The sequence below is a fragment of the Notolepis coatsorum genome (genome assembly GCF_963971535.1).
Source record: "Notolepis coatsorum genome assembly, chromosome: 2".
Taxonomy (NCBI): domain Eukaryota; kingdom Metazoa; phylum Chordata; class Actinopteri; order Aulopiformes; family Paralepididae; genus Notolepis; species Notolepis coatsorum.
Window position 1 is genome coordinate 50,347,112 of NC_140166.1, and position 26,004 is coordinate 50,373,115.

A 26,004-nucleotide genomic window follows, 5' to 3' on the forward strand; every position below is an offset into this window, starting at 1 on the left:
TAGTTTACACCAAGACCAAGATTAAGCAAAAGGAACTTTATTATTACATGTAAAAAATAATAATAATTCTGGTAGCTGTAGTGGAACTCTTTGAACTACTCATCAACAGACAAGAGAAGAGCCAACAAAAAGGTGACAAAACATAAGGACAGATGATGGAAACACACTGGAAAGGTAATCTGACAAGGTCAGTGAATTACAGCTTGGTAGAGGCACTATTACAACCAATTTAAGCTAAATCCTCCTCCTCTCCCTCCTCGAACTCTCCCTCCTCCTCTGCGGTGGCGTCCTGGTACTGCTGGTACTCCGACACCAGGTCGTTCATGTTGCTCTCCGCCTCAGTGAACTCCATCTCATCCATGCCCTCTCCGGTGTACCAATGGAGGAAGGCCTTGCGCCGGAACATGGCGGTGAACTGCTCGGAGATGCGCTTGAACAGCTCCTGGATGGCCGTGCTGTTGCCGATGAAGGTGGCCGCCATCTTGAGGCCGCGGGGAGGGATGTCACAGACGGCGGTCTTCACGTTGTTGGGGATCCACTCAACGAAGTAGCTGCTGTTCTTATTCTGTACATTCAGCATCTGCTCGTCGACCTCCTTCATGGACATGCGGCCGCGGAAAATGGCCGCCACGGTGAGGTAGCGTCCGTGACGGGGGTCGCAGGCGGCCATCATGTTCTTGGCGTCGAACATCTGCTGGGTGAGCTCTGGGACCGTCAGGGATCTGTACTGCTGGCTGCCCCTGGCGGTGAGCGGTGCAAAGCCGGGCATGAAGAAGTGGAGGCGGGGGAACGGGACCATGTTGACGGCCAGCTTGCGCAGGTCGGCGTTGAGCTGTCCGGGGAACCTGAGGCAGGTGGTGACGCCGCTCATGGTGGCCGACACCAGGTGGTTGAGGTCGCCGTATGAGGGGGTTGTAAGTTTGAGGGTGCGGAAGCAAATGTCGTACAAGGCCTCGTTGTCAATGCAGAAGGTTTCGTCTGTGTTTTCTACGAGCTGGTGGACCGACAGCGTAGCATTGTAAGGCTCAACGACTGTGTCCGACACTTTGGGCGACGGCACCACGCTGAACGTGTTCATGATGCGGTCTGGATATTCTTCACGGATCTTGCTGATGAGCAGGGTGCCCATGCCGGAGCCTGTGCCGCCGCCCAGGGAGTGTGTGAGCTGGAAGCCCTGCAGGCAGTCGCAGCTCTCTGCCTCCTTCCTCACCACGTCCATCACAGAGTCCACCAGCTCCGCTCCTTCCGTGTAGTGGCCCTTCGCCCAGTTGTTACCGGCACCGCTCTGGCCTGCAAACAACAACAACAACAACACATCAGCACTAATCTCACAGGACCAGTGGTGGAACATAGTTTATTTACTTAGATTAGTTTATTTAAGTAGAAATACCCAGATGAAAACCTCAGGTCTTAAAATTCACAATTCTACCTTGGTAAGAGAAAGAAAGTGATATTGAATAATAATCATCTTCATTTTACGTCCATATTTTCCCACTACAGTGAAGTTGGACGGACGATGACTCCACGCCACTGGAGTCATTATTTTTGGTTTGTAGCTAGTTTTATACCTCGGATGCCCTTCCTTACAGGTGTCGGTGAGGACCTAGCCATTGCGTATTCCTACACACAAGGCAGTGTGGTTTTCTTTCAGGGTTCTCCCCCTAGCGTTTGCGTATCCCTACACACACACACAAGGCAGTGCTGCCCCTGTATCCCTAGGTAGGGAGGCTAGAGAGGGTACCAACACTTGCCCAAGGTGGACCCTCAGACTAGTGGAGGGAAGGAGTTGTCTTAATTCTCCATTCTAGTTCGGCTTCAGCTAGAACTAGCCACTGAATATAAAGTATTTCTTTATTAAGTATAAAAATGTAATGTGTATATATTCTAGTTTTTATGTGTGGTCCAGTTATGGTTGCTCCCATCAATGTCCTCTTGAAGTTTGACAAGACTTAAAATGTGAATCAGCTTCATCTACCCATGACACGTCTCACATGAAAAATTATATTTCTTCAAAGTAACTGATAAATATTTCCATTAAAATGTAGTACAGTAGAAGTACAAAGTTCCCTCAAATGTACCTTGGTACAGTGCTTTTGAGTAAAAATACTTTACACCATTGCACAGGACATGTGGCAACATTAAATGTAACATGTCTGGCTGTGTGACGTCAACTTGTCAGCATGAACAGTACCAGGATAGCTTAGCACAATAGCTTAGAGTGACATTGCTTTTGGGATTTGGCACAAACTAATTTATTATTTACAAATTATACAAAAAGGACTATGGCCATACAGCATTATTCAATATACACAACTATATTAAAACAACTAGCCACATCGTTACTAGGGAAACTACTATAACAAGTTGACCCTTGATGCTGCCGTCTGACGTCAGTTGGAACAGGAAGTGAAGAAGTCACTGGCTCAGGTTAAGGCGAGACACCCCAGGTGAATAGGCAAATATACTTCGATTTTGAGATTGTTATATTTTGCTTCCTAAACATGTCTTCTATGAAACTAGTGACAATAAAATGTCACACATTTAGTTGTTTATTTTACTTCATTTTGCCTTATTGCATCCATAAATGTGCACATATTTAAGTATTGCGTTTGTAAATATCTGTTGAAAAAAAGTATGGCATTTTACAATACAGAACTTTGAAGGAGTTTTCCCAAAAATGAGTTTTTCCTCATACTCTGAGCCAGAAATCTCCACTTCAGTAGCACTCATACACCAAACCTTCCAGTTCTATTCATATCTATGTTCTGAAGGTATTTACAGAAGGGTTTGTTGATATCGCATTCATACCCTGATTTATATCACATTTGATTCCTAAAAACATGGCGAAATATGGAATTTTACCATAAAAATTTAGTATTTTCTGATTTATGGAGTGATAAAAAGAGATATCCAAAATCCCCTCTGTAATAATCTTTGGGTCTAATATGTCAACAAAATGAAACTATAATTTTGAAAATGGCTTTATCCAATGTTCAGATTTCTGTCCTGGAATTATATGCAAATTAGTGCATATTTAAGTAGATCATGCCTCATTTGCATATTTAAACATACAATTTCAGAAAACTTGTAATATAAGTAATCAACTGGGGAAGTTTCATTGTGATATCTATTAATTAATTTTTTTACCCTATTCACCTGTAGTGTCTCCCCTTAAATCAAATTAAACCTGTAGCTACATCAGGCACAAACAATAGAGCGCCACTTAGTGGCCAAACATGGCACTGCAACTAAATAAAACAAATACAATCACATTGTGCCCGTCACACAATCTATGACAATTTCATTACCTACCGAACACAAAGTTGTCTGGTCTGAAGATCTGGCCGAAGGGTCCGGATCTCACCGAGTCCATAGTCCCTGGCTCTAGGTCGACAAGCACAGCACGGGGCACGTATTTACCACCTAGGGGAAAGAGAGGGGAGAGCAAGTCAGAAAAACACAACAGCAATTGAACTCGGCTAAATGGAATGTCATCATCATCCAATTAGGAATTCCCAAAATTAAAAGTTACCCGATGCTTCATTGTAGTAGACATTGATCCTGTCCAACTGCAGGTCACTGTCTCCGCAGTATGTGCCCGTTGGGTCAATGCCGTGTTCATCACTAATCACCTCCCAGAACTGAAAGAGATAGTCATTGAATTAGGTAAGCATTAACCCTTTCACTGCGCACTAACAGTTAACCCTTTCACTGCGACAATTCACAGAAGGTTAAACCCTTTCACTGCCACACGACAGCCGGTTAACCCTTTACTATCACACTACCGACAGTAGAACCTTCTGTCGTGTGGCAGTGAAAGGGTTAAGCAATAATATACGAGCAATGAAAACGTATTATTCTTCTAAGCCCAATTGTTTGAAAATTGTATTAACAGATTGCAGAATGGGTACAGGCACAGCACAATACAGTTATTAAGGGGATGCAGACCAGAGAAAGACTTTTGTCTTGTTTACATCAAAAACTCTCAAAGAACACCTACGGGAGACTGCAATTCGAAACTGGCCCCTACCAATGTCCTAACCCAGTTGTACAGTAAAGACCAAGTATGGCCTTGTTAGTATTCCAATGTACAGTGCGCCCCCCCCCGTACCCAACCCCCCCCCCCCCCCCACCTCCAATGTACAGCCTCACCCAACCTACCCAACCTCCAATGTACAGTTCTATACACTCTTTTTCTGGATTTTTTTAGTATCACAACCAGTACTGTATTTGCAAATCTGGTATGTCATAAATGTATAGATGTAGCAGTACTGTCTATCTGTATGTCATGTGTGTCATATGAATTGAAAATGGGGGACCCTGATGTAAACAAGACGAAAGTCTCTCTGGTCTACATCCCCTTAACAATTGTATGTATTGAGCTGTACTGTACCCATTCTTTAATAAACTTTTCAATCAATCAGGTTCCCCCATTTTCAAGGTATCAACTACTTCCATGTTTACGTAATAAGTTACATTTTTCACAATTTAGAACACATGTCGTCATCATTGGTAGACTGTCACAGATATGACGCACGCGCGGGAACCGCTAGCTGAAATCCATAAACGAAAACGCCCATTTTGAAATGTTCATGCTGACGTCATTGACATAACCGCCCACATCCGGGGCGCGGCGCGCGCTCAATGAATTCCATAAAGAGCAGGCCGTTGAGCATTAATTAAGAAAGAAAAACATCACAATAATGTTTTTACTGCGACGATTAAGGTCGTTGAGAGTTGTTACAACTGCAACACTTTAATTAAAACGATAGCATAGAGTTGTCCCCAGGACTAACGTTAACTTAAACGGACCTACTTATTTTTTTGCGCATTGCAGTGGGCCAAATGTATAGTAACGTTAAATTAAGCTTATTCATGTAAAAATATACAAGTCTTCATTTAGTAATGCAAAACATATGGGCCAAAATAGACTTATAATATGCTTCATAATTTACATAATCTGGATAGTTTCGAGAAAAAAATCGTCGTCACAAAAAAAGTCAACCACAGTCACAAATAATGTCGCAAAAATGGCTAAAATGAAATGATGCGAAGTGATTTGACAGCACCACAATATCAATGTGCAACAACAATATAATTGAAAACGGATGACAATTATTTGACATGAAGAAGGCCAGTGACATTGGTAAAGGCAGGGTGTGGTACTGTGGTTACAGACACGCACACAAAGCACCGGGCTCTGAACTACCCGTCGACCGAGGATTCTGCTTTATCTTGGATATTAAACACAGAATATTTACTAACCTTGGCTCCAATCTGGTTTCCACACTGACCGGCTTGGAGATGGACAATTTCCCTCATTTTGTCTGGAGGTAGAAGAACAAGTCCTATCAGAAGAAGGGGAGACGAGTTGAGAGTGCGCGAAACAGAAGAACATACCCGTTTATATGTGACAACTGAACCCGCCCTCTGAAGGCCGGGCTACACGATACCGCATGGCCATTGGCTGATGGTCACGAAACCCGTTGATGGACACAATTGTAGACCAATATATTCTTCTAATGGATAATTACCATTGGCTTTTTTGTACTGTCAATCAGATTGATATCTAACACGTGTGACCCTTCCCACCCACCCGACATCATCATGTCCTACTTCCCCAAAGATTAGTTATTATAATATACAGTGACATTATGTTCCTTCTGTAGTTGTTCTTCCCCACACGGGTAGAGACAGTGGAACTTGTATTATTAATCAACGTGAAATGTTTTGGCGTGGTGGTGGTTATTATCATGATCGAGTACAGCGGACGGTTTTCCGCCATCCTTCATTCTCGGTCCACGTGGCTCATTGTGTTATACTAATGTAAAACCGGGCACATAACATCTCCAAGGACATTGGAATTGGGTTAAAAAGGCCCCGTGATGAAGTTAATTTGATCATAAAAGCTGAATATTTGAGGCTTCTTTTCGTTGACTATTTTCAGCAGATCTCTTGGCCCAGAAGAGGTCGATATGCAGTTCTATGTGTGTGTAGTGTGTACATGTGTATATTAAAACCTGAAGAGAAATGCTCATTTTGCGCATTATGGCGACTAGTGAGTATATCTGCTGTCTGTCTGTCCCCTCTTCTCCCAACCAGCCACACAAGCGGCAGTGGGAGGAACTCCCCGTGGACCTGCAGTGTGTTGCTGCTGTCTACAGCCACAGCACACATCTAGACACAACATCAAAACCAGCCATGTCATGCCACTGCACTGAGGGGGTAGTGCACTGTAAAAAAAAAAGTGTCTGCACTTTATTACCCTTGCTATTATTTTACTTATTTTTACTTTTATCTCTACGCCCCACTATCCGCTGGGTGCAGGTGCATACTATGACCATTATCATGTTTATAACAGATTACAGAAATTCAAGAAGCCTATTGGAACGTGAGGTTCTGATATGATTTGATTAATATATCTGCATTATTTTATCCCACTTTATGCTTTGCTCTTGCCGCTTGTTTTACACTGATTTTATGTCTTATTTCTTACTGATATAAAGCAATTTGAACTGCAATCCCCTGTATGAAAGGTGCTATACAAATAAAGTTATTATTATTATTATTAGTCTTTTCAACTTTGTACCATCATTCTCTCTAATCTCGGGTCACAGACCCATTTCTGGTAGCTGTCTATATAGTGGAACTCTTTGAACTTCACCCACCCACCAATCTATCTTTAATATATAGTGGAACTCTTTGAACTACACCCACCAATCAATCTATCTCAGGATGATGATGCTGAATTTAATCAAATTGGGTCCTGGGCTGAAGATGGAATCCTTGGCCTATAGTTTTACATCTGAAATAATTAATCTGCATACTATAGGATTGAGGAGTATACATTGGAATGGGGGGGGGGGGGGGTTTCATACAGTCAACATATTCTTAAATAATAGCGCTGCCAGAGGCTGGGCATGATACAGTCAACATATAGCAAGAGAGAGAGAGAGAGAGCGAGAGAGCGAGAGAGAGCTCCCGTTCTACAGTCAATATACAGTGTTATCGCTGCACAGACCCGGCAATGCCCCTGACCAGAGGAGAGAGAAATATAATAGTCAGTAAAAGCACTATATAAGCTCAGAACACAGCTCAGAACACAACACAGCTTAGAACACAGCTCAGAACACAGAACACATCTCAGAACACAGCTCAGAACACAGCTCAGAACACAGAACACATGCAGAACACAGCACAGAACACAGCTCAGAACACAGCTCAGAACACAGCTCAGAACACAGAACACATGCAGAACACAGCACAGAACACAGCTCAGAACACAGCTCAGAACACAGAACACATCTCAGAACACAGCTCAGAACACAGCTCAGAACACAGAACACATGCAGAACACAGCACAGAACACAGCTCAGAACACAGCTCAGAACACAGGACACCTCAGAACACAGAACACATGCAGAACACAGCTCAGCACACAGCTCAGAACACAGCTCAGAACACAGAACACAGCTCAGAACACATCTCAGAACACAGAACACATGCAGAACACAGCTCAGCACACAGCTCAGAACACAGCTCAGAACACAGGACACCTCAGAACACAGCTTCATCTAACGAGGCGTTGCAAGGTTTAACTGAGGCTAACGTTAACATGATGGCACACACACAGTGGCACACCCTCCACCAGAGCAAGGCCAGAGAGAGAGAGAGAGAGAGAGAGAGAGAGAGAGAGAGAGAGGGAGAGAGAGAGAGAGAGAGAGGGAGAGAGAGAGAGATGAGTCTGTGGTCCAGACAGAGAGAGAGAGAGAGAGAGAGAGAGAGAGAGAGAGAGAGAGAGAGAGAGAGAGAGAGAGAGAGAGAGAGAGTCTGTGACGATCCAGACAGAGAGAGTCTGTGGTCCAGAGAGAAAGAGAGAGATATGAGTCTGTGGTCCAGACAGACAGACAGAGAGAGAGAGAGAGAGAGAGAGAGAGAGAGAGAGAGAGAGAGAGAGAGAGAGAGAGAGAGAGAGAGAGATGAGTCTGTGGTCCAGACAGAGAGAGAGAGAGAGAGAGAGAGAGAGAGAGAGAGAGAGAGAGAGAGAGAGAGAGAGCGACAGAGAGAGAGAGAGAGAGAGAGAAGCAAGACAGCTAAGATGAGCCCCTAAAGCAGACCTGGGCATTGTACGGCCCGCGGGTTGATTCTGACCGGCCCGCGAAAGATTACATGATAATTAAAAAAAAGTAAAAAAAAAAAAAGTTTATATAATATTTTTTTAAATTTTTGTTTACATTTTTTCTTTTCGTGTCAACGTTCACACGCACAATATACGCTTACCTAGGATTTGACTTGATTCAACAACAAAGCAGTCAGGGCAATGGCAAGCCGAAAATTGTCAAGTGTGGTTTTTTTTCACAACTGAGGTAGGTAGATTAAATTGTTTTTATTTGCAATTAATTTCAAGGCAACTAGGCAGCAACAATCTCGAACACATGAAAACCCTGAAAGAAGTCAAACCATCAGCTGATCACCGGCACAGGTACTCATCCATGTTATGAGCACTGCATGATGAATTTTCAAGGCGTTTTCAAGATTTCAAAAAGGTTGAGGATGAAATGCAGCTGGTTTCCTCTCTCTTTACCTGCAGTGTTGATAGTGCACCCACTGATGTTCAGCTTGAACTCATTGACCTGCAGTCTGATTCACTACTGAAAGAGCACTTTAAGTCAGCATCACTGCTAGAGTTCTACTCTGCTCTCAAGGAGGAGAACTTTCCAAACATGAGGAGACATGCTCAGAAGATGTTGGTTCTCTTTGGATCCACCTACATATGTGAACAGACATTCTCAGTCATGACGTTTACCAAGTCCAGGTACAGATCCTCTCTCACTGATGAACATCTGGCAGCTGTGCTTCGCATCTCCACCTCAGACATGCAACCTGACTTTGATGGACTTGTTAAAGCTCAACAGAGACTGGATTTCTCACACTGAATGAAAAAAAAAGAACTGAAGAACACTAAAATGTGGAAATATAACAAGTGAAATGGGACACTTGATATTTTTTTCTTTATTTTGCACAGTTCTGAAAACATTAAATGTTTAATATAGGCATGTAAAGTAAAAAAGGCTACAAAACTGGGACACTTTTCTTTATACAGTTCAGTGACATGTCTTGTTTATTTTGGCTATAAGATGATGTGATGTCTTTAGAAAGCTAAGAAAATCCTTGTTTCAATAGTATATGAAACTCAAAATAATAACTTTATTTGTATAGCACTTTTTCATACATGCCCTTTGTTATTAATGTTTCACATTTTGTTTATCATTTTGAATATTAATTTGAATAAATGATATTTTTTAAAGCTAACCTCACCTTTTAATTGCCAAATAATAACATACACTCTTACCAGGGGTCAAAACAATGCCATTTACTGCTTTTTATATAGAAATAAAATGTATATTATGCATAATTGAGTTTGGAATTCTGGCCCGGCCCTCCAACATATTTTCAGTTGCTCATATGTCCCCCCGGGAAAAATAATTGCCCTAAAGGATATTCAACTTTTAATGGAAGAACAAAACAGAAGGAAAAGATAACTTCACAAAGGCAACATGAATATACATAGATCCAAAAGGACAAAGATCAACACTTAAATCCAAAGAGAAGAGGGTCTATACCAGAGAAAACAAAGTAGCAAGGAGCCAACGGCCGACATCAGCTAAAGAGGCTAACTGCAAATAGAGTGGCCAGGTACTGACGCTAGCTCGACAGAACGTTAGCTACGACAGCTAGCCGGCCCGCTTGGCTCAATATAACGTTAGCTACGACAGCTAGCCGGCCCGCTTGGCTCAATATAACGTTAGCTACGACAGCTAGTCGGCCCGCTTGGCTCAATATAACGTTAGCTACGACAGCTAGCCGGCCCGCTTGGCTCAATATAACGTTAGCTACGACAGCTAGCCGGCCCGCTTGGCTCAATATAACGTTAGCTACGACAGCTAGCCGGCCCGCTTGGCTCAATATAACGTTAGCTACGACAGCTAGCTGGCCCGCTTGGCTCAATATAACGTTAGCTACGACAGCTAGCCGGCCCGCTTGGCTCAATATAACGTTAGCTACGACAGCTAGCCGGCCCGCTTGGCTCAATATAACGTTAGCCACGATAGCTAGCCGGTCCGAGAGAGAGAGAGAGAGAGAGAGAGAGAGAGAGAGAGATATATCTCCACGGCGGGAATAGAATAGAGTGCATTAAAAACTCACCAAACGTCCAAGAGGAAGGAGAGAACCGAGTTGACGAAGTTCATCTGCCGAACGACCGTCCTCTTCATCTTGGCATAACCTCCAATGCTGCACGCGCTCTCTCTAGGTTAGCTAACGCTAGTTAGCCTTTAGCTAAGCTACTAGCCGACATGGCTAGCCCGACTGAACCACACGTTAGCACTCGATACCGTAGCTAAAGCGAACTAGCTGTCCCTGCCTTTAGCTAAGCCGACATGGCTAGCCTGACTGAACTTTCTAACATGCAACAACTTTCATCTTCAGTCCATCTGCCGAACGACCGTCCTCTTCGTCTTGGCATAACCTCCAATGCTGCACGCACTCTCTCTAGGTTAGCTAACGCTAGTTAGCCTTTAGCTAAGCTACTAGCCGACATGGCTAGCCCGACTGAACCACACGTTAGCACTCGATACCGTAGCTAAAGCTAACTAGCTGTCCCTGCCTTTAGCTAAGCCGACATGGCTAGCCTGACAGCTAAAGCTAACTAGCTGTCCCTGCCTTTAGCTAAGCCGACATGGCTAGCCTGACTGAACTTTCTAACATGCAACAACTTTCATCTTCAGTCCATCTGCCGAACGACCGTCCTCTTCGTCTTGGCATAACCTCCAATGCTGCACGCGCTCCCGTGGAAATAGTCAGACAGATGCACGCCGGCCGACTACCTTACCTGTAACCCCTCCCCTCGTTGAAACCAATAGTATATCTGCTGCAGAGCCGCAGAGCTCCAATAGTGTATGCAGAGCCACAGAGCTCCAATAGTATATCTGCAGAGCCGCAGAGCCCGGAACAAGTCAGACACATTCTACAAACGTGTCTAATGTGAAATATATAAGGATATAAGCAAAACTAGATTTTAGGTATGTGATGAAAAAGGGCCTTTACATTTTTTTTTTTTTTTTTTTTTGCGAGGCCCCCCTTCCCGCGAGGACCTGTGCGACCGCACTGCTCGCACACCCCCTGAGGCGGCCCTGGGTGGGGGAGGGGTCACATACTGTGATGTGAGAAAAGATTTGTTCTCTTGGAGGAAGGGGGTGGAGGTGGGGTCAGATACTGTATGAGTTGTGTATAGTTTTACCTGTATAGTATAGTTTTACCTTGCCGGGTCAAGAATGACCCCAACACCATAGTCGTACCTTTTTTCTGCAGATACCTTCAGAATTTTCAAAATGGTGAAACATAGTTTTGCTGTGCTTATATATGTGTTGTGGAGGATATCATAAAGCCTTGTTCTAATAAAATCAACTACATGGTAGTTATTACATATTATAACCTTGAAACGGGTCGCTGGAGACCCTAACACCACAGTAGCCGGGATTTTCTGACCAGCAGAAGGAGAGCCAGGGACACAAATAACTCATGAATGAAGCTGCAGGTCATTATAGCTTGACACAGCAGCCCCTCAGCCGTAACGTTCAGGCTCTGTGCCTCCACTGTGATCAGTGATCCACATCCCATTACGAAGATTCTGAGCATCAAGAAGAGAGACCAGACGGAGGCAGGGTGTGAGCATCAAGAAGAGAGACCAGACGGAGGCAGGGTGTGAGCATCAATAAGAGAGACCAGACGGAGGCAGGGTGTGAGCATCAAGAAGAGAGACCAGACGGAGGCAGGGTGTGGGCATCAAGAAGAGACCAGACGGAGGCAGGGTGTGAGCATCAAGAAGAGAGACCAGACGGAGGCAGGGTGTGAGCATCAATAAGAGAGACCAGACGGAGGCAGGGTGTGAGCATCAAGAAGAGAGACCAGACGGAGGCAGGGTGTGAGCATCAAGAAGAGAGACCAGACGGAGGCAGGGTGTGAGCATCAAGAAGAGAGACCAGACGGAGGCAGGGTGTGAGCATCAAGAATAGAGACCAGACGGAGGCAGGGTGTGAGCATCAAGAAGAGAGACCAGACGGAGGCAGGGTGTGAGCATCAAGAAGAGAGACCAGACAGAGGCAGGGTGTGAGCATCAAGAAGAGAGACCAGACGGAGGCAGGGTGTGAGCATCAAGAAGAGAGACCAGGCGGAGGCAGGGTGTGAGCATCAAGAAGAGAGACCAGACAGAGGCAGGGTGTGTCTTATTGTAAGCAGCATCAGGACCAAGTGAATATGCTTTTTTTTTATTTATTTTTTTATCTCAATCACTTTGGGATCATCCCTATGTTCCCCGGGTCCTATGTTCCCCGGGTTCTATGTTCCCCGGGTTCTATGTTCCCCGCTTTGATTGATTAATAGATTGAACATTTTATAAATTTTTATTATTTTATTAATTATTAATGTCCGCCTTGTTTCTAACGGTTAAGCTTAGGCCCTCTCTCGAACTGGTTAAGGTTAGAGTTTGGAATCAGGGCTGGTGGTCTAAAATGTTCAATCAATCAATCAAAGCGGGGAACATAGAATCCGGGAACATAGGACCCGGGGAACATAGACATGCTCCCATCACTTTTGTTCCTCTGCAGTCTGTCACCTGCACACGGTAGCCAATCAATTATTAATTTTTCTTTTTAGCTCTACATCTGCATGAAAGCCTTCCCAGAGCAGTGAGACAAGATTTGCTGGTCTGTGCTTTTTATGGATGGCTCATGATGAAGCACCTTTTTCTATATAAGATTGTCCACAAGATAAACTTGCTCGTGTGCACTTACAGTCACACACGATCTGGCCCTCAAAATCTCTCTCGAGGTAACGTGGCTTCCTTTGACTCAGCATCTTTCAGCGCACTGCAGCATTAACCCTTTCACTGCCACACAACCAAATGTAGTGTGGTAGTGAAAGGGTTAAGCTACCTCCCATCAGAGACGGCCTCAAGTGTTGACAGAAAGCATCTGCTAGGATACGCAGACTCAGAGAACTGCTATTCATTACATGGTTCAATCCTTTGGCAAGGTAACTTGTAAAAAAAAAAAAGAAGCAGTTCATATCGTCTATTTCAGGGGTTCCCAAACTTTTCAGGCCAGGGCCCAGAAAATAAGGCGTCAGAGAGCCGCGGCCCAATGCACATCGTCAGGCTTTTTTTTTTGCCAGGCGACCGATTTTTTAAGCCAAATATCACTTCAATCCTATTAAGTTAGTTCAAGTTAGTTATTCATTTATATGTGCTATTTATGAGAGGGCTAACTTGTTGCAAAATAATAATGATAATAATCATAGCCTCATTAAAATACTATTGTTGCTTCGGTTGTTTTCAGCGTTTTATGTGCATAATCTGTTATTTAGTTTGAAATGTTCGTTGAAATAAGTAGATTTTTCGTTTTTGTTTATTTATTAAGTTAATATAAAACCATATAGTCACATTTTAGAATACAATAGAATAGAATTTTAGAATACAACTAGAAACACTGTCCTGGCCTGCTTCTAAGTTCAGTGGCCTGACAAAAAAAAATTATTATTTTTTGTATTTTTTTTAAATCATCTCGCGGCCCACCCGTGGCTGCTCGCGGCCCACCTTTGGGTCGCGACCCCGACTTTGGGAACCACTGGTCTATTTAAAGAAATGTGCTATGAAGCTGCAGACAGTATCATCCGGATTGATACGTGTCACTGACCACACAATGGATAGCTTCAATATGCTGCATTAATAGTTAACCCTTTCACTACCAAAGGGTTAACCCTTTCACTGAGACATAGGGGTGTAACGGTACGCGAATACGTACTGTACCGCCTCAATGTGGTCCTCCGGTACAGTATGCGCTGTGCACCGAACGATTGCAACGGTACGGAACCTTTTTTTGCGGAACTTAAATCCCCCCGGCCCTAATATAACATGCACAACTAACTGGATGTTGTTTGTTCATCCCACGCAGCCACGCTGAACGATAGCTGTAATTCAGCATAGCATATTAGCCTTAGTATGGCGGGTGCAATACTAACTGACAAGCCAGAGCTAGAAGATGCTCCCACAACATTCAAGTCTCCCGTTTGGGATCATTTCGGATTCCCAGTTAACCACAGTAATGGACAAAGACAGGTGGATCGCACTAAAGCTACGTGCCGGCTAGCCCCTTTCGTGACTGTGATGCACACTTGTGCTGCAAGCCTTGCATCACAGTCACGAAAGGGGCTACGTGCCGGCATTGTTCAACTTTATTGCGAACTTTGTGAAACGGCATAACCCGAATGTGAATATCACTGGTACACGGAAGAAGCAAACCCAGCTCCCCGTGGCATTCAAGCAGCATCTCGCTATTAATTCAGACCGGGCGAAAGCAATAACAAACGCCATAGGTGTTTTTATAGCAGCAGATCTGCGACCATACTCCGTTGTCGAGAACACTGGGTTTAAGCACATGTTAAAAGTAATAGAGCCCCGCTACCTAGTTCCCTCTCGTCCGTATTTCAGCCAGCAAGTCATACCAGCTCTGTATAAACAAGCCCCTTTCGTGACTGTGATGCAAGCCCTGCCCCTGTATTCAAGCAGGGCTTGCATCACAGTCATGAAAGGGGCTCAGTATAAACAAGCACACGCTACAGTTGTCCAAGGCATCTGCTATATAATAATCTTCAGATTTACTTTAAGTGTTATTAGTAGGTTACAGCAGTAAGCATTAGTTTGCTCAGTAAATTATGCCAATTCGTTTCTATATTGTTTAATACAGTTAAATAAATAAATAGATAAATGAAAAGCAATTTTTATTTATTTCTCCCCCCCCCCCCCCCCCCCCCCCACTGTACCGAAAATAATACCGAACCGAGGTACGTACCGAACCGTGGATTTTGTGTACCGTTCAGGGGCGTTTTTAGGGTTAGAAAACATTGGGGGCTTCAGCCCAGGGGGGTGGAGGGGGGGGGGGGGGGGGGGGTCACCCCCCCCCCCTTTTTTTTTTTTTTTTTTTTTTTAAGCACAGAAATACGCAATTTTAGATTAATTAGAGATGAATACTGAATAACTAGAATCATTAGAGGTTCTCAAAGTGAGGTCCAGGTCCATGAGAGGGATATGGGCAGTCCCTAGAAAATTCAAAGTTAACAGGACCAAATCATCAGTTTCTTATTTATTTATTTATTTAGCCAGATAAAACATTGATCTGGTCCAAGAAGCCCCAACAGGAGTACAAATATACATATATACACATATATATACATATAATATATATACATATACTGTACATACATACACATATACACCAATAACAAAATAAAAACACAGTTAATTGTAGATACACAATCAGGTTTAAGCACTATAAAAATGCAGCAGGTGAGTTCACCTGTCTTCAACCAAAATGGAAGGAGAGTGAAGTACTGTACACAGAGAACATGAAAATATACAATACATTCACCAAACACTACACAAGACAACCAATGATGCAGACTGATGAAAATATACATTTTCTCCCATTTTCCCAAATCAGTCAACATGGAGAATCACAACAAAAATGTATCTTGCCAGGTCCAGCTAGGCAAAGAGATAATGTCTAGTATTTTCTGTTTAAATTTTTTCAAAAAAAAAATTGTGTTACTGTAATTTTAACCTGTACTGGATACAGTATTTTATGTTTGTCTGATATTTGCTGAGCTTACAGTGTTATGCACATAGTAGCATGAAAACTGGGACATGTATTGTTGTGATTCTCCATGTTGAAATGTTGACTGATTTGGTTATATGGAGAGAAAATGTTATTTTTTTCATCAGTCTGCATCATTGATTTGGGTATATGTAGATAAATAAATTATATTTTCATCAGTCTACAGCATTGGTCTTGTGTAGTGTTTGGTGAATTTATTGTATATTTGCACATTATCTGCGTACTTCACTTACAGTACTCTAATCACTGAGAAGTAGAATTGCTAAATGTGTTTTAGGTTAAGCACAGCAGTGTGTGTAACTGGTTCAAACAGAATTAAGTCATTATGTAACGTGTGTTTCATATGGTAACAAAATTAGTGTATGGTTTTGACAAGTGTTTAATTTAGCAAAGGATCTGAGGTGTTCTGATAATTGTGTGTGTGGTTGTGCTAATTGTGTGTTTTGAAACACCGGGCCCCGTTTTCAAAATCATGCTTAGGCAATCGAAAAAAAACTATTGTGTGTTTCATTATATACATATGTTTCAGTCTTCTCATTAAAAAAAGATTTGATTTTTGGGTCTTTTCCTGCCTTTGGTCCGCTTTGCATTCACATCACAAATGAACCGCAGCAGGGTTCACTTGCAAGAGTGAATGAGCTTTCACACCACCCCAAACCAACCGGACTATCCGAGGTTCGATTAAAGCTTATTATAGGACACTGGACATGGGTATGGATGGCTCCAGGTGCTGCTGCGTTAAAGTGCACATCTTCAATATCTGTACTATTTAAAAGCACAGTGCAGGACACACTCAAAGGTTATCGCACATCAGAGATGGCAGTGGACATGTATGACAGGACAAAGGCCATATGTAATGGCCTTTGGATTGAGGAACATACTACCAGCCAAAGGAGGAAGCAGAAAAGGATGGACGAGTATGTAGTTGAGTCATCTTGTGGCACAAGCTCAGACCTCAGCTCAGGAGATCAGCTGAGACAGAGACTGTTCTATCCAGTCGTCGACAGAATGCTGCAAGAGCTTGAGAGCAGGTTCTCATGAGTTGGATAACAATTTATGAGAGGCATACAGGCATGTTATCCAGCCTCAGACCAGTTTCTCTCAGTGGAATTGCTGCAACCCCTCGCCACACATTACAATATCCAACTATTGCCAGAGGAGATCACAGTTGCAAAGTGTTTCCTGGTCAGGACAGGCAGAGATGCAGTCCCTACTATCCAAAGTGTCTTTTCCCTCCTGGATGATAATAATAATAATAATGCATTTGATTTATAAGGCGCCTTTCAGGACACTAAAAGAAAAGTCCACAAATCGGTGAATGAAAGAATTATAGGATCAAATGAAAACTACTTACTAAAAATGTTTAAAAGTACTAAAAACCAACAAAAAATACCAAACACTAACAAACATTCAGCACAGACAATGGGGATGCTGACATAAAAAAAAAAAAAAAAGTTAAAAAAAAAAAAAAAAAAAAATGTAATTTTTTTTTTTTTTTTTTTTTCTTTTTAGATCCGGGGCTAGGAGAAAAACATCCGGGGCTAAAGCCCCGGAAGCCCAGGGCTAACGACGCCACTGGTACCGTTACAGACAATACAGAAGGTTAACCCTTTCACTGCCACACAACAAAGGGTTAACCCTTTCACAACCACACTACAGAAGGTTAACCCTTTCACCAGTAGCTGTGTCACAGAGTGCAGGGGAGTTGTCTGATGCTGTATTTATACAACAGTCTAAACTGTCTATACTATGCATCAGTGACATCTAAAAATGAACATACAAATATATTGCATTATTGTTTTTCATATCATCTATTCAAATAATTCTTAGTCTGTTTGTATATCGGCTGAAGTCACCATCCGATTGCCATGCGTGCTGGAGCACAACAACCTTAGATCAATATGAAAAAAAAAAAAAAAGTATTCTCACTACAGGATGCATAGAACAATAACACAGGGCGGGAAAAGACAGAAATGCATGGCAACACATTTCAATATTCTAATTTGAAAAATGTTGGGGAAAAAACAACAACAATACAGTGTTGATTTTGCACCAGTATGTTACTTGTCCTGTACAGTAGATATGCAGGCGAGTGGGCTGAGGGGTGGGCAGAGGGGTGGATCTTTAGAGCAGGGCGATGGACCACCAGCCCTGATTCCAAACTCTAAGCATAACCCACTTCGAAAGAGGGCCAAAGCATAACCACTTCGAAGCAGAGAATATATATGTACAAGGCGGACATTTCTATCCCAGAGCCCTTCAGAGCTAAACCAATCAGAGAGGGTCTTCGCTGTACGCGGGCTAGCCAATCAGAGAGCGTCTTCGCAAACTGCGGCTACGAAAAAAAAATCACGCTGGGCAGAGGGGTGGGCAGAGGGGTGGGCTGAGGGGTGGGCAGGTGTTGGATGGGAACAGCCGGGTCTGTCTGCTGAAGCTGATTCACTCACATATCAGGTTTCCACTCCACACAGCATTAGTCAGCTACCCAGAAGTTATGTAAAAAAAAAAAAAAAAAATTATTTACAGACAAATGAATCCATATTCAGACCATCAATCAAAAGATTATAATGACTACAAGTTACACCCAGACCTAGTATTACAAAATAGAGGCTCGCTGATAACAATTGAGTCTGAGTGGGGGAGATGTCTACTGAATAATACAGTCCATTGATTTTTTTCCCAGGGATTTTCTATGCGGAGCCTTTAAATTAAGCGCTGCATCTCTGTCTCCTTGGCTGCTCCCCAGAGAGCTGAGTCAGCAAGACACAGCTGGGGCTCATTCGGCCAGACAGTCACCAGGCAGGCGCTGCAGAACTACAGTAGAACCACAGTCTTCCTCACTCATAACACTACGCTACGCGACACCTCCCCCCACCCACCCACCCAACCTCCTCCAATGTACAGTTTCCCCCCCACCCCACCTACCCAACCTCCTCCAATGTACAGTTTCTTCCCCCTCAAATGTATATACTCTCTTTTTAGACTCTTTTTGTACTAATACACAGTACTGTATATTTGTAGATCTGGTATGTCATAAATGTCTGGATGTAACAGTACTGTGTATCTGTATTATGCCGTGTATGTCATATATGTTGTGATGAATTGAAAATGGGGGACCCTGATGTAAACAAGACAAAAGTCTCTGGTCTTAACAATTGTGTGTATTGAGCTGCACTGTATATTGTACCCATTCTGCAATCTGTTAATAAAGTTTTCAATCAATCCTGAGAGGAGGATACTCAGCTGTGAGCGGGGAAGTCCGCCTCTGTGACTCACTGTTAAAACACATTACTAGCCACATAATGTAGTAGGCAGAGCATTTCTAGAGCTTAGCCATGGTGGAGGGTGTGGTTGTGGGATAAATTGGGGGTGGGGTGGGGGCGCATATTGATCACGGATGACCTCAGGCAGCGCCTGATAGGTCTGGATATATGGCCAGCATGAGGGTGCTGACTGGTCAAACAGAGCTTCTTCAGTGAACAAAATCTGCCCTGCCTTCCTCAGGCATGCATTATTACGTATATTATTTCTAAAGCCCCTTGTCCACTAGGCCACTAGGGGACACTTTGTAGCAACAAAAATAGCTGTGGATTAAATAAAGGCTATACACTAAATAGCCATAGTTTAGTAAATGATATGGCTGTTAAGATTGGTTTTGGGTATCTTAATATTGGTTTATTGTAGCATGTTTCATGTTGTATCCCTGATTTGTTCTAATTTGACTTCAAGAACAGTCTATTATTGTATCTGCCTAGACCCTCTCACATACCCTCCTGTTAATCCAGACCCACCCATGTGTATTTTATAATTACATTAATAAATTACATTAATGTAGTACTTTGACATGACAAGATACAGAACAAAGATAGCCAGCCCAGATGAGGATTACGTCATTTTAAAACCAAAGTTATTCATGAGATAAATCAAATATTTTCTTTATGACAAGTTTATATGTTGAAAACGTTTTGTGCTTATAAAAATGTTGCATATTAAAATAAAAATAACGTTTTTCCTCGAGTGCGGTCCCTGTAGAAGCAGAAACCGACTTGTAGTATTTATATTATTGTTTAGTGTCTTATTTATGTTTGAACTCTAGGGGGCACCCCACCTCTATAAGTAACCTAGCTGATCACTGTAATTCATGCACCTGTTATGGAGATTCGTTTTCCTACCTGTTTCACTGTTTGGAACTGACAAAAGAGCAATTGACAACTGTTCTGATTTAACCATTTTCACTATCATTCATTTTTGGACAATAAAACCCTGCAAACTGTACTAGCCGCAACTTGGACATTCTTCTATATTTACAACACAAACTTTGTTACTGAGTAGAGAACTAATTATGGGTGCATCGTGACGCCTGTCAACACATTCAGGGAGTGACAGTCGGCCACTACAAAGTAGGAAAACTCCCTCACGAAAGAAGGATGTGTGAGTATAAAGTTGGACAACCCTCACCAAAGACAACCAGAGGTAAGAAGATTCATGAATAACACCTCTGTTGTTGAAGACCTGGATAAAGGAATTGATAGTAGTGTGAAGAGCTGAACCAGCTTTCTGTGAAGATGAAATAGTTTGGAAACCTCTGTTAATGAAGACCTGGATAAAGGAATTGATAGTAGCGTGAAGAGCTGAACCAGCCTTCTGTGAAGATGAAATTGTTTGGAAACCGCTGTTCTGTGCCACACTAGCTCACGCTCAGGCAGCGTCTCATGCATAATCTCGCTTCAGCGTATGCACACTGAATACATTTCAAATGTACCTTTAAATGCCAGCATTCATCTGGCCACACCCCCATCCGCTCACCTACATAAGCAGGGATGGGCCACACACTCATCTCCTTCGCAAATTTCATCACAAGCAACGTGTTGCTCATATGCCCACTTGACGTGGAGAAAAATATTGCTCTAAGGAAAGGAAGAATAAGGAGAATACGTTGACATCATATCTTTATTTTCTCTCTCACTATTTTAAAACGAGAAAATACGGCGATATTGTCTTCGTACTGGAGTGTCTGGAAGATGGTGATCATTCCACAAACTCCACCGGTTTCGTATTGGGGGTTCACGCCGCTACATACCTCCCAGCTACAGTCTTCTTGGATGCGGCTGGACGGAGTGAAACCCTCCGGCGGTGCAGGGACTGTAGTGGCGCGCCGCTGTTGTGAGAAGCAGTGCGTTCCAGGTTGGGTGAGTAGTGTTTTGCTGGCAGGCTCCACTTGTCTGTTAGTGCTATGGGGACTAATTGACAATGTTATGAAAACCGGCCCCAGGCTAGGGTCCTTTGTTCAGTCTCCTAGACGACAGGAGACCTTGGTCTGAAGCCATTTTAGTTTAACTAGTGGGCCGCGACCATTGACACTGGTGATCCCTGTGTTTTCTGGACGAGTGGATTTCTCTCTGTCCCGTGTTAAGCCCCTTCTTTCATATCCAAATGAGAGTATTCCTTCATGAGGAGATATGTGCATGGATGTGCGATAGCGGCAGATCCATGTTCAAGTCAGCTACACAGGCCAGTTTGGTATTGTGCTGATTCCGTCGGGTGTTGGTAAAATCACCGTTGTAAAGCAGTGTTGACATCTTGTTTATCTTTTCTCCTAAAAAGTGAGGAGAGGTTCAGAACGGCGGCCTGTCTGGGTGAGTGTTATGTCATTGTATATATGTTCAGGTGATAGCTGCTTAGCTTACGGTTAGCCAGTCAGCTGTTAGCTGCTGCGTTAGCCTGCTGGGATCGCTGCATGGCCTACTTAGATGGGCCTACTGTTAGCCAGTCAGCTGTTAGCTGCGGCGCTAGCATGTCGTGATCACTAGGTAACGTTAGCTTGCTGCTATAGGCCATGGCCTGGCGCGGGGTAGCTTTAGCTTCTCGCGCGCCGCCGTGAGCTCGCTTCTGGTCGCGTGCGCCGTTAGCTCGGCGTCTCGCGAGCAGGGGCAGTAGCGCCCGAACGGTTGGAGCGGCCGTTAGCTTGATGCTATTCTGTTGAACGTGCTTTGATTTTAACATGTTTTACACTCTTGACTATGACGTCATCCTTGACAGGGGATGTTTCGTCGACCCTGCCCTGAGCCAGGACGGCAAGGTTGCGTCAACAAAGAGGACTGTAGTGCGGGTTGGAGCGGCGACACAGGAGCGGCTGTGTTCCTACGGTGTCTGTGACTGCACTTCGCTGATCTACGTTCCGGGTAGGACAAGGTTTGACCAGACCTTATAACACGTCTTCTGGTTTTACTTTTCTAAATGTTTTGTGAATAACAATGTTTTCCCAAACGTGTGTTGCTGCAATGCATTTAGGATACAACGCGAGTTATGTGTGAACTGTCTTTGTCACTGGCAGTTAGCTTCTCCGTGCAAATCGGGTTGTTGTTACAGATGTGAAAATGATCTGGTTGTTGTGTGAGAAACATCTTGGTGTTTATATGTACCGTGTACTCACAACTAAGGTAACTAACCTATGAAGCTATGCTTGGTGACAAGTGAGTAAAAGAATGTTCTTTTCTCAGCCTGTGATGACAATGAACAGTGTGTTCACATATTAACAGGTTTTCCTGTTTTAACTGGCCGTATTGAGGGTAAATAAGAGGATTGTGTTTCCCCCCGGTTCCCTGGGGACTTTTTCATCCTCCTATCAGACATGTTGTGCACTAATTTGTGTCTTTTGTGTGGTAGGGATGCGATGTAACCCTTAAGCTTGATTGCTGAGGTTGTGCTAAAACTGCTGGAGAAACTTTATTTTTCCTAAAAGAAAAGATGGTTTGGTCGCTGTCGTGTGTGCTTGGCAAGGCCTGTGGCCGATACTAATCGAGAATTATGTATTCTCTCATTGTGAAAAACGGCGTTCCTCTGTTGAGTGTTTTTGCCATTTTTTGTAGGTGATGATGGGTTGTGTGTGTCATGTGACCTACAACTGGGTTGGACTGGCCACAGAAGCACATGTGTATGTTGGACCGGGGCTCTTAGAGCCCTCTCTATTCTGTGTTTTTTCCTTAGTAAAAATCAGATAGCAGGTTAGCTCATGCGCTGTGTGGAGCTGTCAAACGCTTCATAGAGCTGACTATGACTGTGTCATATTCTCTTTTTGTCATTACATCGTATCATGGGTGTGGGGTCGTAAAGGGGTGAACTGGTAACCTTTCCTCTTCCCCTTGTTTCTGTCGGTCAGGGGTACACCCCCTGTCCTTCAAGGTTCCCGTCACGTGGCGGTTCGGCACGTTACGGTGGGGGGGGGGGGAGTTTCCTGGTCCCACGGCCTGGTATATTGGGCGTGTGCACCGCAGGAATTCCCCCACCATAGAGTACGTCACCGTGCGCGTCTCTGTTGGTAGGACTTCCGTGTGCTGTTCAGGTCCATGTGATGGATCTGTTTCAGGGGGGTGGTCAGGGCTCCTCCTCACCAAGCGCCTATTCGGGCCTTCTGTGAGTTCGGACTCCTTCTTCCATGTGAGGGAGCCTCCATCAGAGTACAGAGCCTTCCTCCTCAGATTGTCAAAGTGAGTGGACCCTCTAGAAGGTGTCCTGTTCTATTGTATATGTATTCGATTCAATTCGATTGTTGAGTGTGTATGGGTTCAGTGCCTCTTCCCCGGAGAGCCCTAAAACCAATTTTTTACATGGCTCAAGGTGCAATATGTTCTTTTCAATCTGTACAGCTCGCGTGGGAAGTCTCTCTGGGGATCCCCGTCTCCTTCCTATGGGAGGGTGGTGGGATGTAAAAATGTGGAACATTTTTACCCCTGGCTGTGTAGACTGGGATACATACTGTTGATGCTTCCTTCTTTTCTATTCAAAAAGTGTTGGAGTTAGGAAGTGTCACACCCCTCTTGTCGTTCCCTTGGGCGCTTTGGGGATTCAATGACAGGTCTAAATAGCCTGTTCATTGATGGGGGTGTGTCCCGACGCACGTATAGTGCTAGCTCGCTGTAAACAGGCGACTGACTGGCACGCCTTGGTTGCTTGTGGTTGAAACGGCGTTTTTATAAAGCAACTGAGATGGGGTTTTTTCCTCTTCCGACGACCAAATCCCACGACCTGGGTTGGTTTTTCGACGGATTCTCGTTCATGTCTGGGGGATGATGACGGAATGGATCTGAACATATGTAGAGGGGTCTCACGCCCTTGGGGTGGGCCACCAGGCGCGGTTCGCCCGAACGTCTGGGTGGCGCCTTCTTTTCATGTTAAGATCGACACGCATATCTGCCCTTCTCCTGGAGTAGGCATGTCGGCGTGGTTAGGGCACGGGACTGGTTCTGGTCACGCTGGTCCGGATCAGTTGAACCCGTTGTCCGCCGGGGATGCAGATCTGCTGTTCTGGTACCCTGAGGGACTTGGGCTTTTTTCAGGGGGAAAAATGCCAGGTCGGTCCGGGTGTCACAGGGTTAGGCGCTATGGAGACCCTGGTTGGGTACGTTTTTACTCAGCACTGTCGTAATGGCTTACAGCCATGCCATTCTGTACACGCTCGATCTCGTCGGATCTCGGCCGCTACACAGGCAGTGGTGCAGTCGTGGTCACACGCGGTTACACGCCGTGTTACTGGATGATCAGTACGCACGCACAAAGATGCGCTCTATCCACATATTACGACTGCACCACTGTACACAGGTTGGTCCTGGTTAGTACTTGGTTGGGAGACCGCCTGGGAATACCAAGTACGGTGTGCTTAGGGGCTGGTTCTCCATTCTTTTTCGCTCCTCTCTCACGCAGGGCGAAGAGGGGCCTGTTGGGGTGGTCTTTTGACCTCCTCTGGTGACCCTGTGCTTCCCGTATCGCCAGGCCCGGTCCGAGGTAATGTTCGTCGACCCGTAGGCCTGGGTTAACCCTTTTTTGAAAACTGAGACACTTGTACTGCGGTATAGCCGGTGTATACCCGCAGGTGTGTTTTGGAGTTTTTTCTTGAGGGGTTATAGGAACAACCACCGCATTGGGTAACGCCAAGGTGGTTGATTCCCTGGTGTGTTGGAGCAGTGTCAACTCTCGGGGTTCACCGGTTGAGGGTGCCCCTGCACGTTCATGACGTCTGCCAATCGTGTCAGCCTTCTCTGCCTCAACCCCTCTGGGTGGGGGTTTTTGAATGGAGGCTTGGTCATGCAACAACGCCAGCATACGCCCCTTCCGCCGGGGCGGCTGTGTTCAGCTGTCCCCTCTGGCGCCTGTCTCGTCCGCAGTCTCCAGGCTAGGGTTAACAGCCTGTTGCCTGGTTTTTCCCCGGTGCGCTGCCTGCTTCCGTTGGTTAACCTTTTTTGTGTGCTTACGGCCGTGCTGTTCTGCAGGGTCAGTGTGCCAGGCGGTGTACTATTGGGGGGACAGGGCCCGCTCTGCTTACGGCCATACCAACCTGAACACGCCCGATCTCGTCCGATCTCGGAAGCTAAGCAGGTTCTGGCCTGGTTAGTACTTGGATGGGATACCGCCTGGGAATACCAGGTGCAGTAACTGAGGGGCCTTTGTCCGAATACGCTGGCGATGTGGGGGGCGGGGCACTACGTGCCCACCTGGTGGGGTCTTGATGCTGGCATCATGGACTTCTCCGGGCCCCCATTCCAGGGAGTCCAGTCCTTTTGGTGGGTCTGGGTCTTCCTTCGCGCTCCGCTGCTACGGTCTTGCCACGGGGTTGGGTTTGCCCCTGCCCCTTGATTCTGGGGGCAGTAACGGGGTTGTTCCTCCGTTCGTTCCCGGGTGGCATGCGGGTTGTGCGTGTGTGTAGTCGTGGGGTCAAGCCACGGTCTGCTCACCCTGTGCGTTGAGTTGCTTGAGTGCCTCTTCGCACGGTCGGGTCCGTCGCCCTCCCGTGAAGCCACCAATAGGGGAGGTGCCCTCCATTAGGGTGGGTCGGGGGGGCTCGGCCCTCCCTGGTCTGATGGTTGTGGGGGGCCTCAGCAGGGTACATTTGTCGAGCTTCTAGCTCCCGCTCAGCTCCTATTATGCATGAGGAGCTGAGCGTGAGCTAGTGTGGCACAGAACGTTAGGTTATAACTATAACCAAGTTCTGTTAACACTAGTGAACGCTCAGCGTCTAGACGCTGCTGCAGGCCCTTGATTTTTCATTGTGATGAAATTTGTTGGGAAGGAGATGAGTGTGTGGCCCATCCCTGCTTATGTAGGTGAGCGGATGGGGGTGTGGCCAGATGAATGCTGGCATTTAAAGGTACATTTGAAATGTATTCAGTGTGCATACGCTGAAGCGAGATTATGCATGAGACGCTGAGCGTTCACTAGTGTTAACAGAACTTGGTTATAGTTATAACCTAACGTTAATGAAGACCTGGATAAAGGAATTGAA

General features: G+C 44.8%; 1 protein-coding gene across 1 annotated transcript; it reads right to left on the bottom strand.

Annotated features, from left to right (window-relative positions):
- Nucleotides 1-21: 21 nt before the first annotated feature.
- Nucleotides 22-5,362, bottom strand: LOC311222862 (tubulin beta-1 chain-like). The gene is made up of 4 exons (XM_084307501.1): nt 5,266-5,362; nt 3,533-3,641; nt 3,313-3,423; nt 22-1,290 (listed from the first exon to the last, which is right to left on the bottom strand). The coding sequence occupies exons 1-4, from the start codon at nt 5,320-5,322 to the stop codon at nt 230-232; spliced, it is 1,338 nt and encodes a 445-aa protein (XP_084163627.1). The 5' UTR covers nt 5,323-5,362; the 3' UTR covers nt 22-229.
- Between the last annotated feature and the right edge of the window lie 20,642 nt (nt 5,363-26,004).

Excerpts from the sequence above, each read along its gene's own strand:
- LOC311222862 (XM_084307501.1), bottom strand. The coding sequence starts at position 5,322 with ATGAGGGAAATTGTCCATCTCCAAGCCGGTCAGTGTGGAAACCAGATT. Across the intron at positions 3,642-5,265 it reads GAAACCAGATTGGAGCCAAG|TTCTGGGAGGTGATTAGTGA; the intron begins GTTAGTAAATAT and ends TATCTCTTTCAG. Across the intron at positions 1,291-3,312 it reads ACCAGACAACTTTGTGTTCG|GCCAGAGCGGTGCCGGTAAC; the intron begins GTAGGTAATGAA and ends TGTTGTTTGCAG.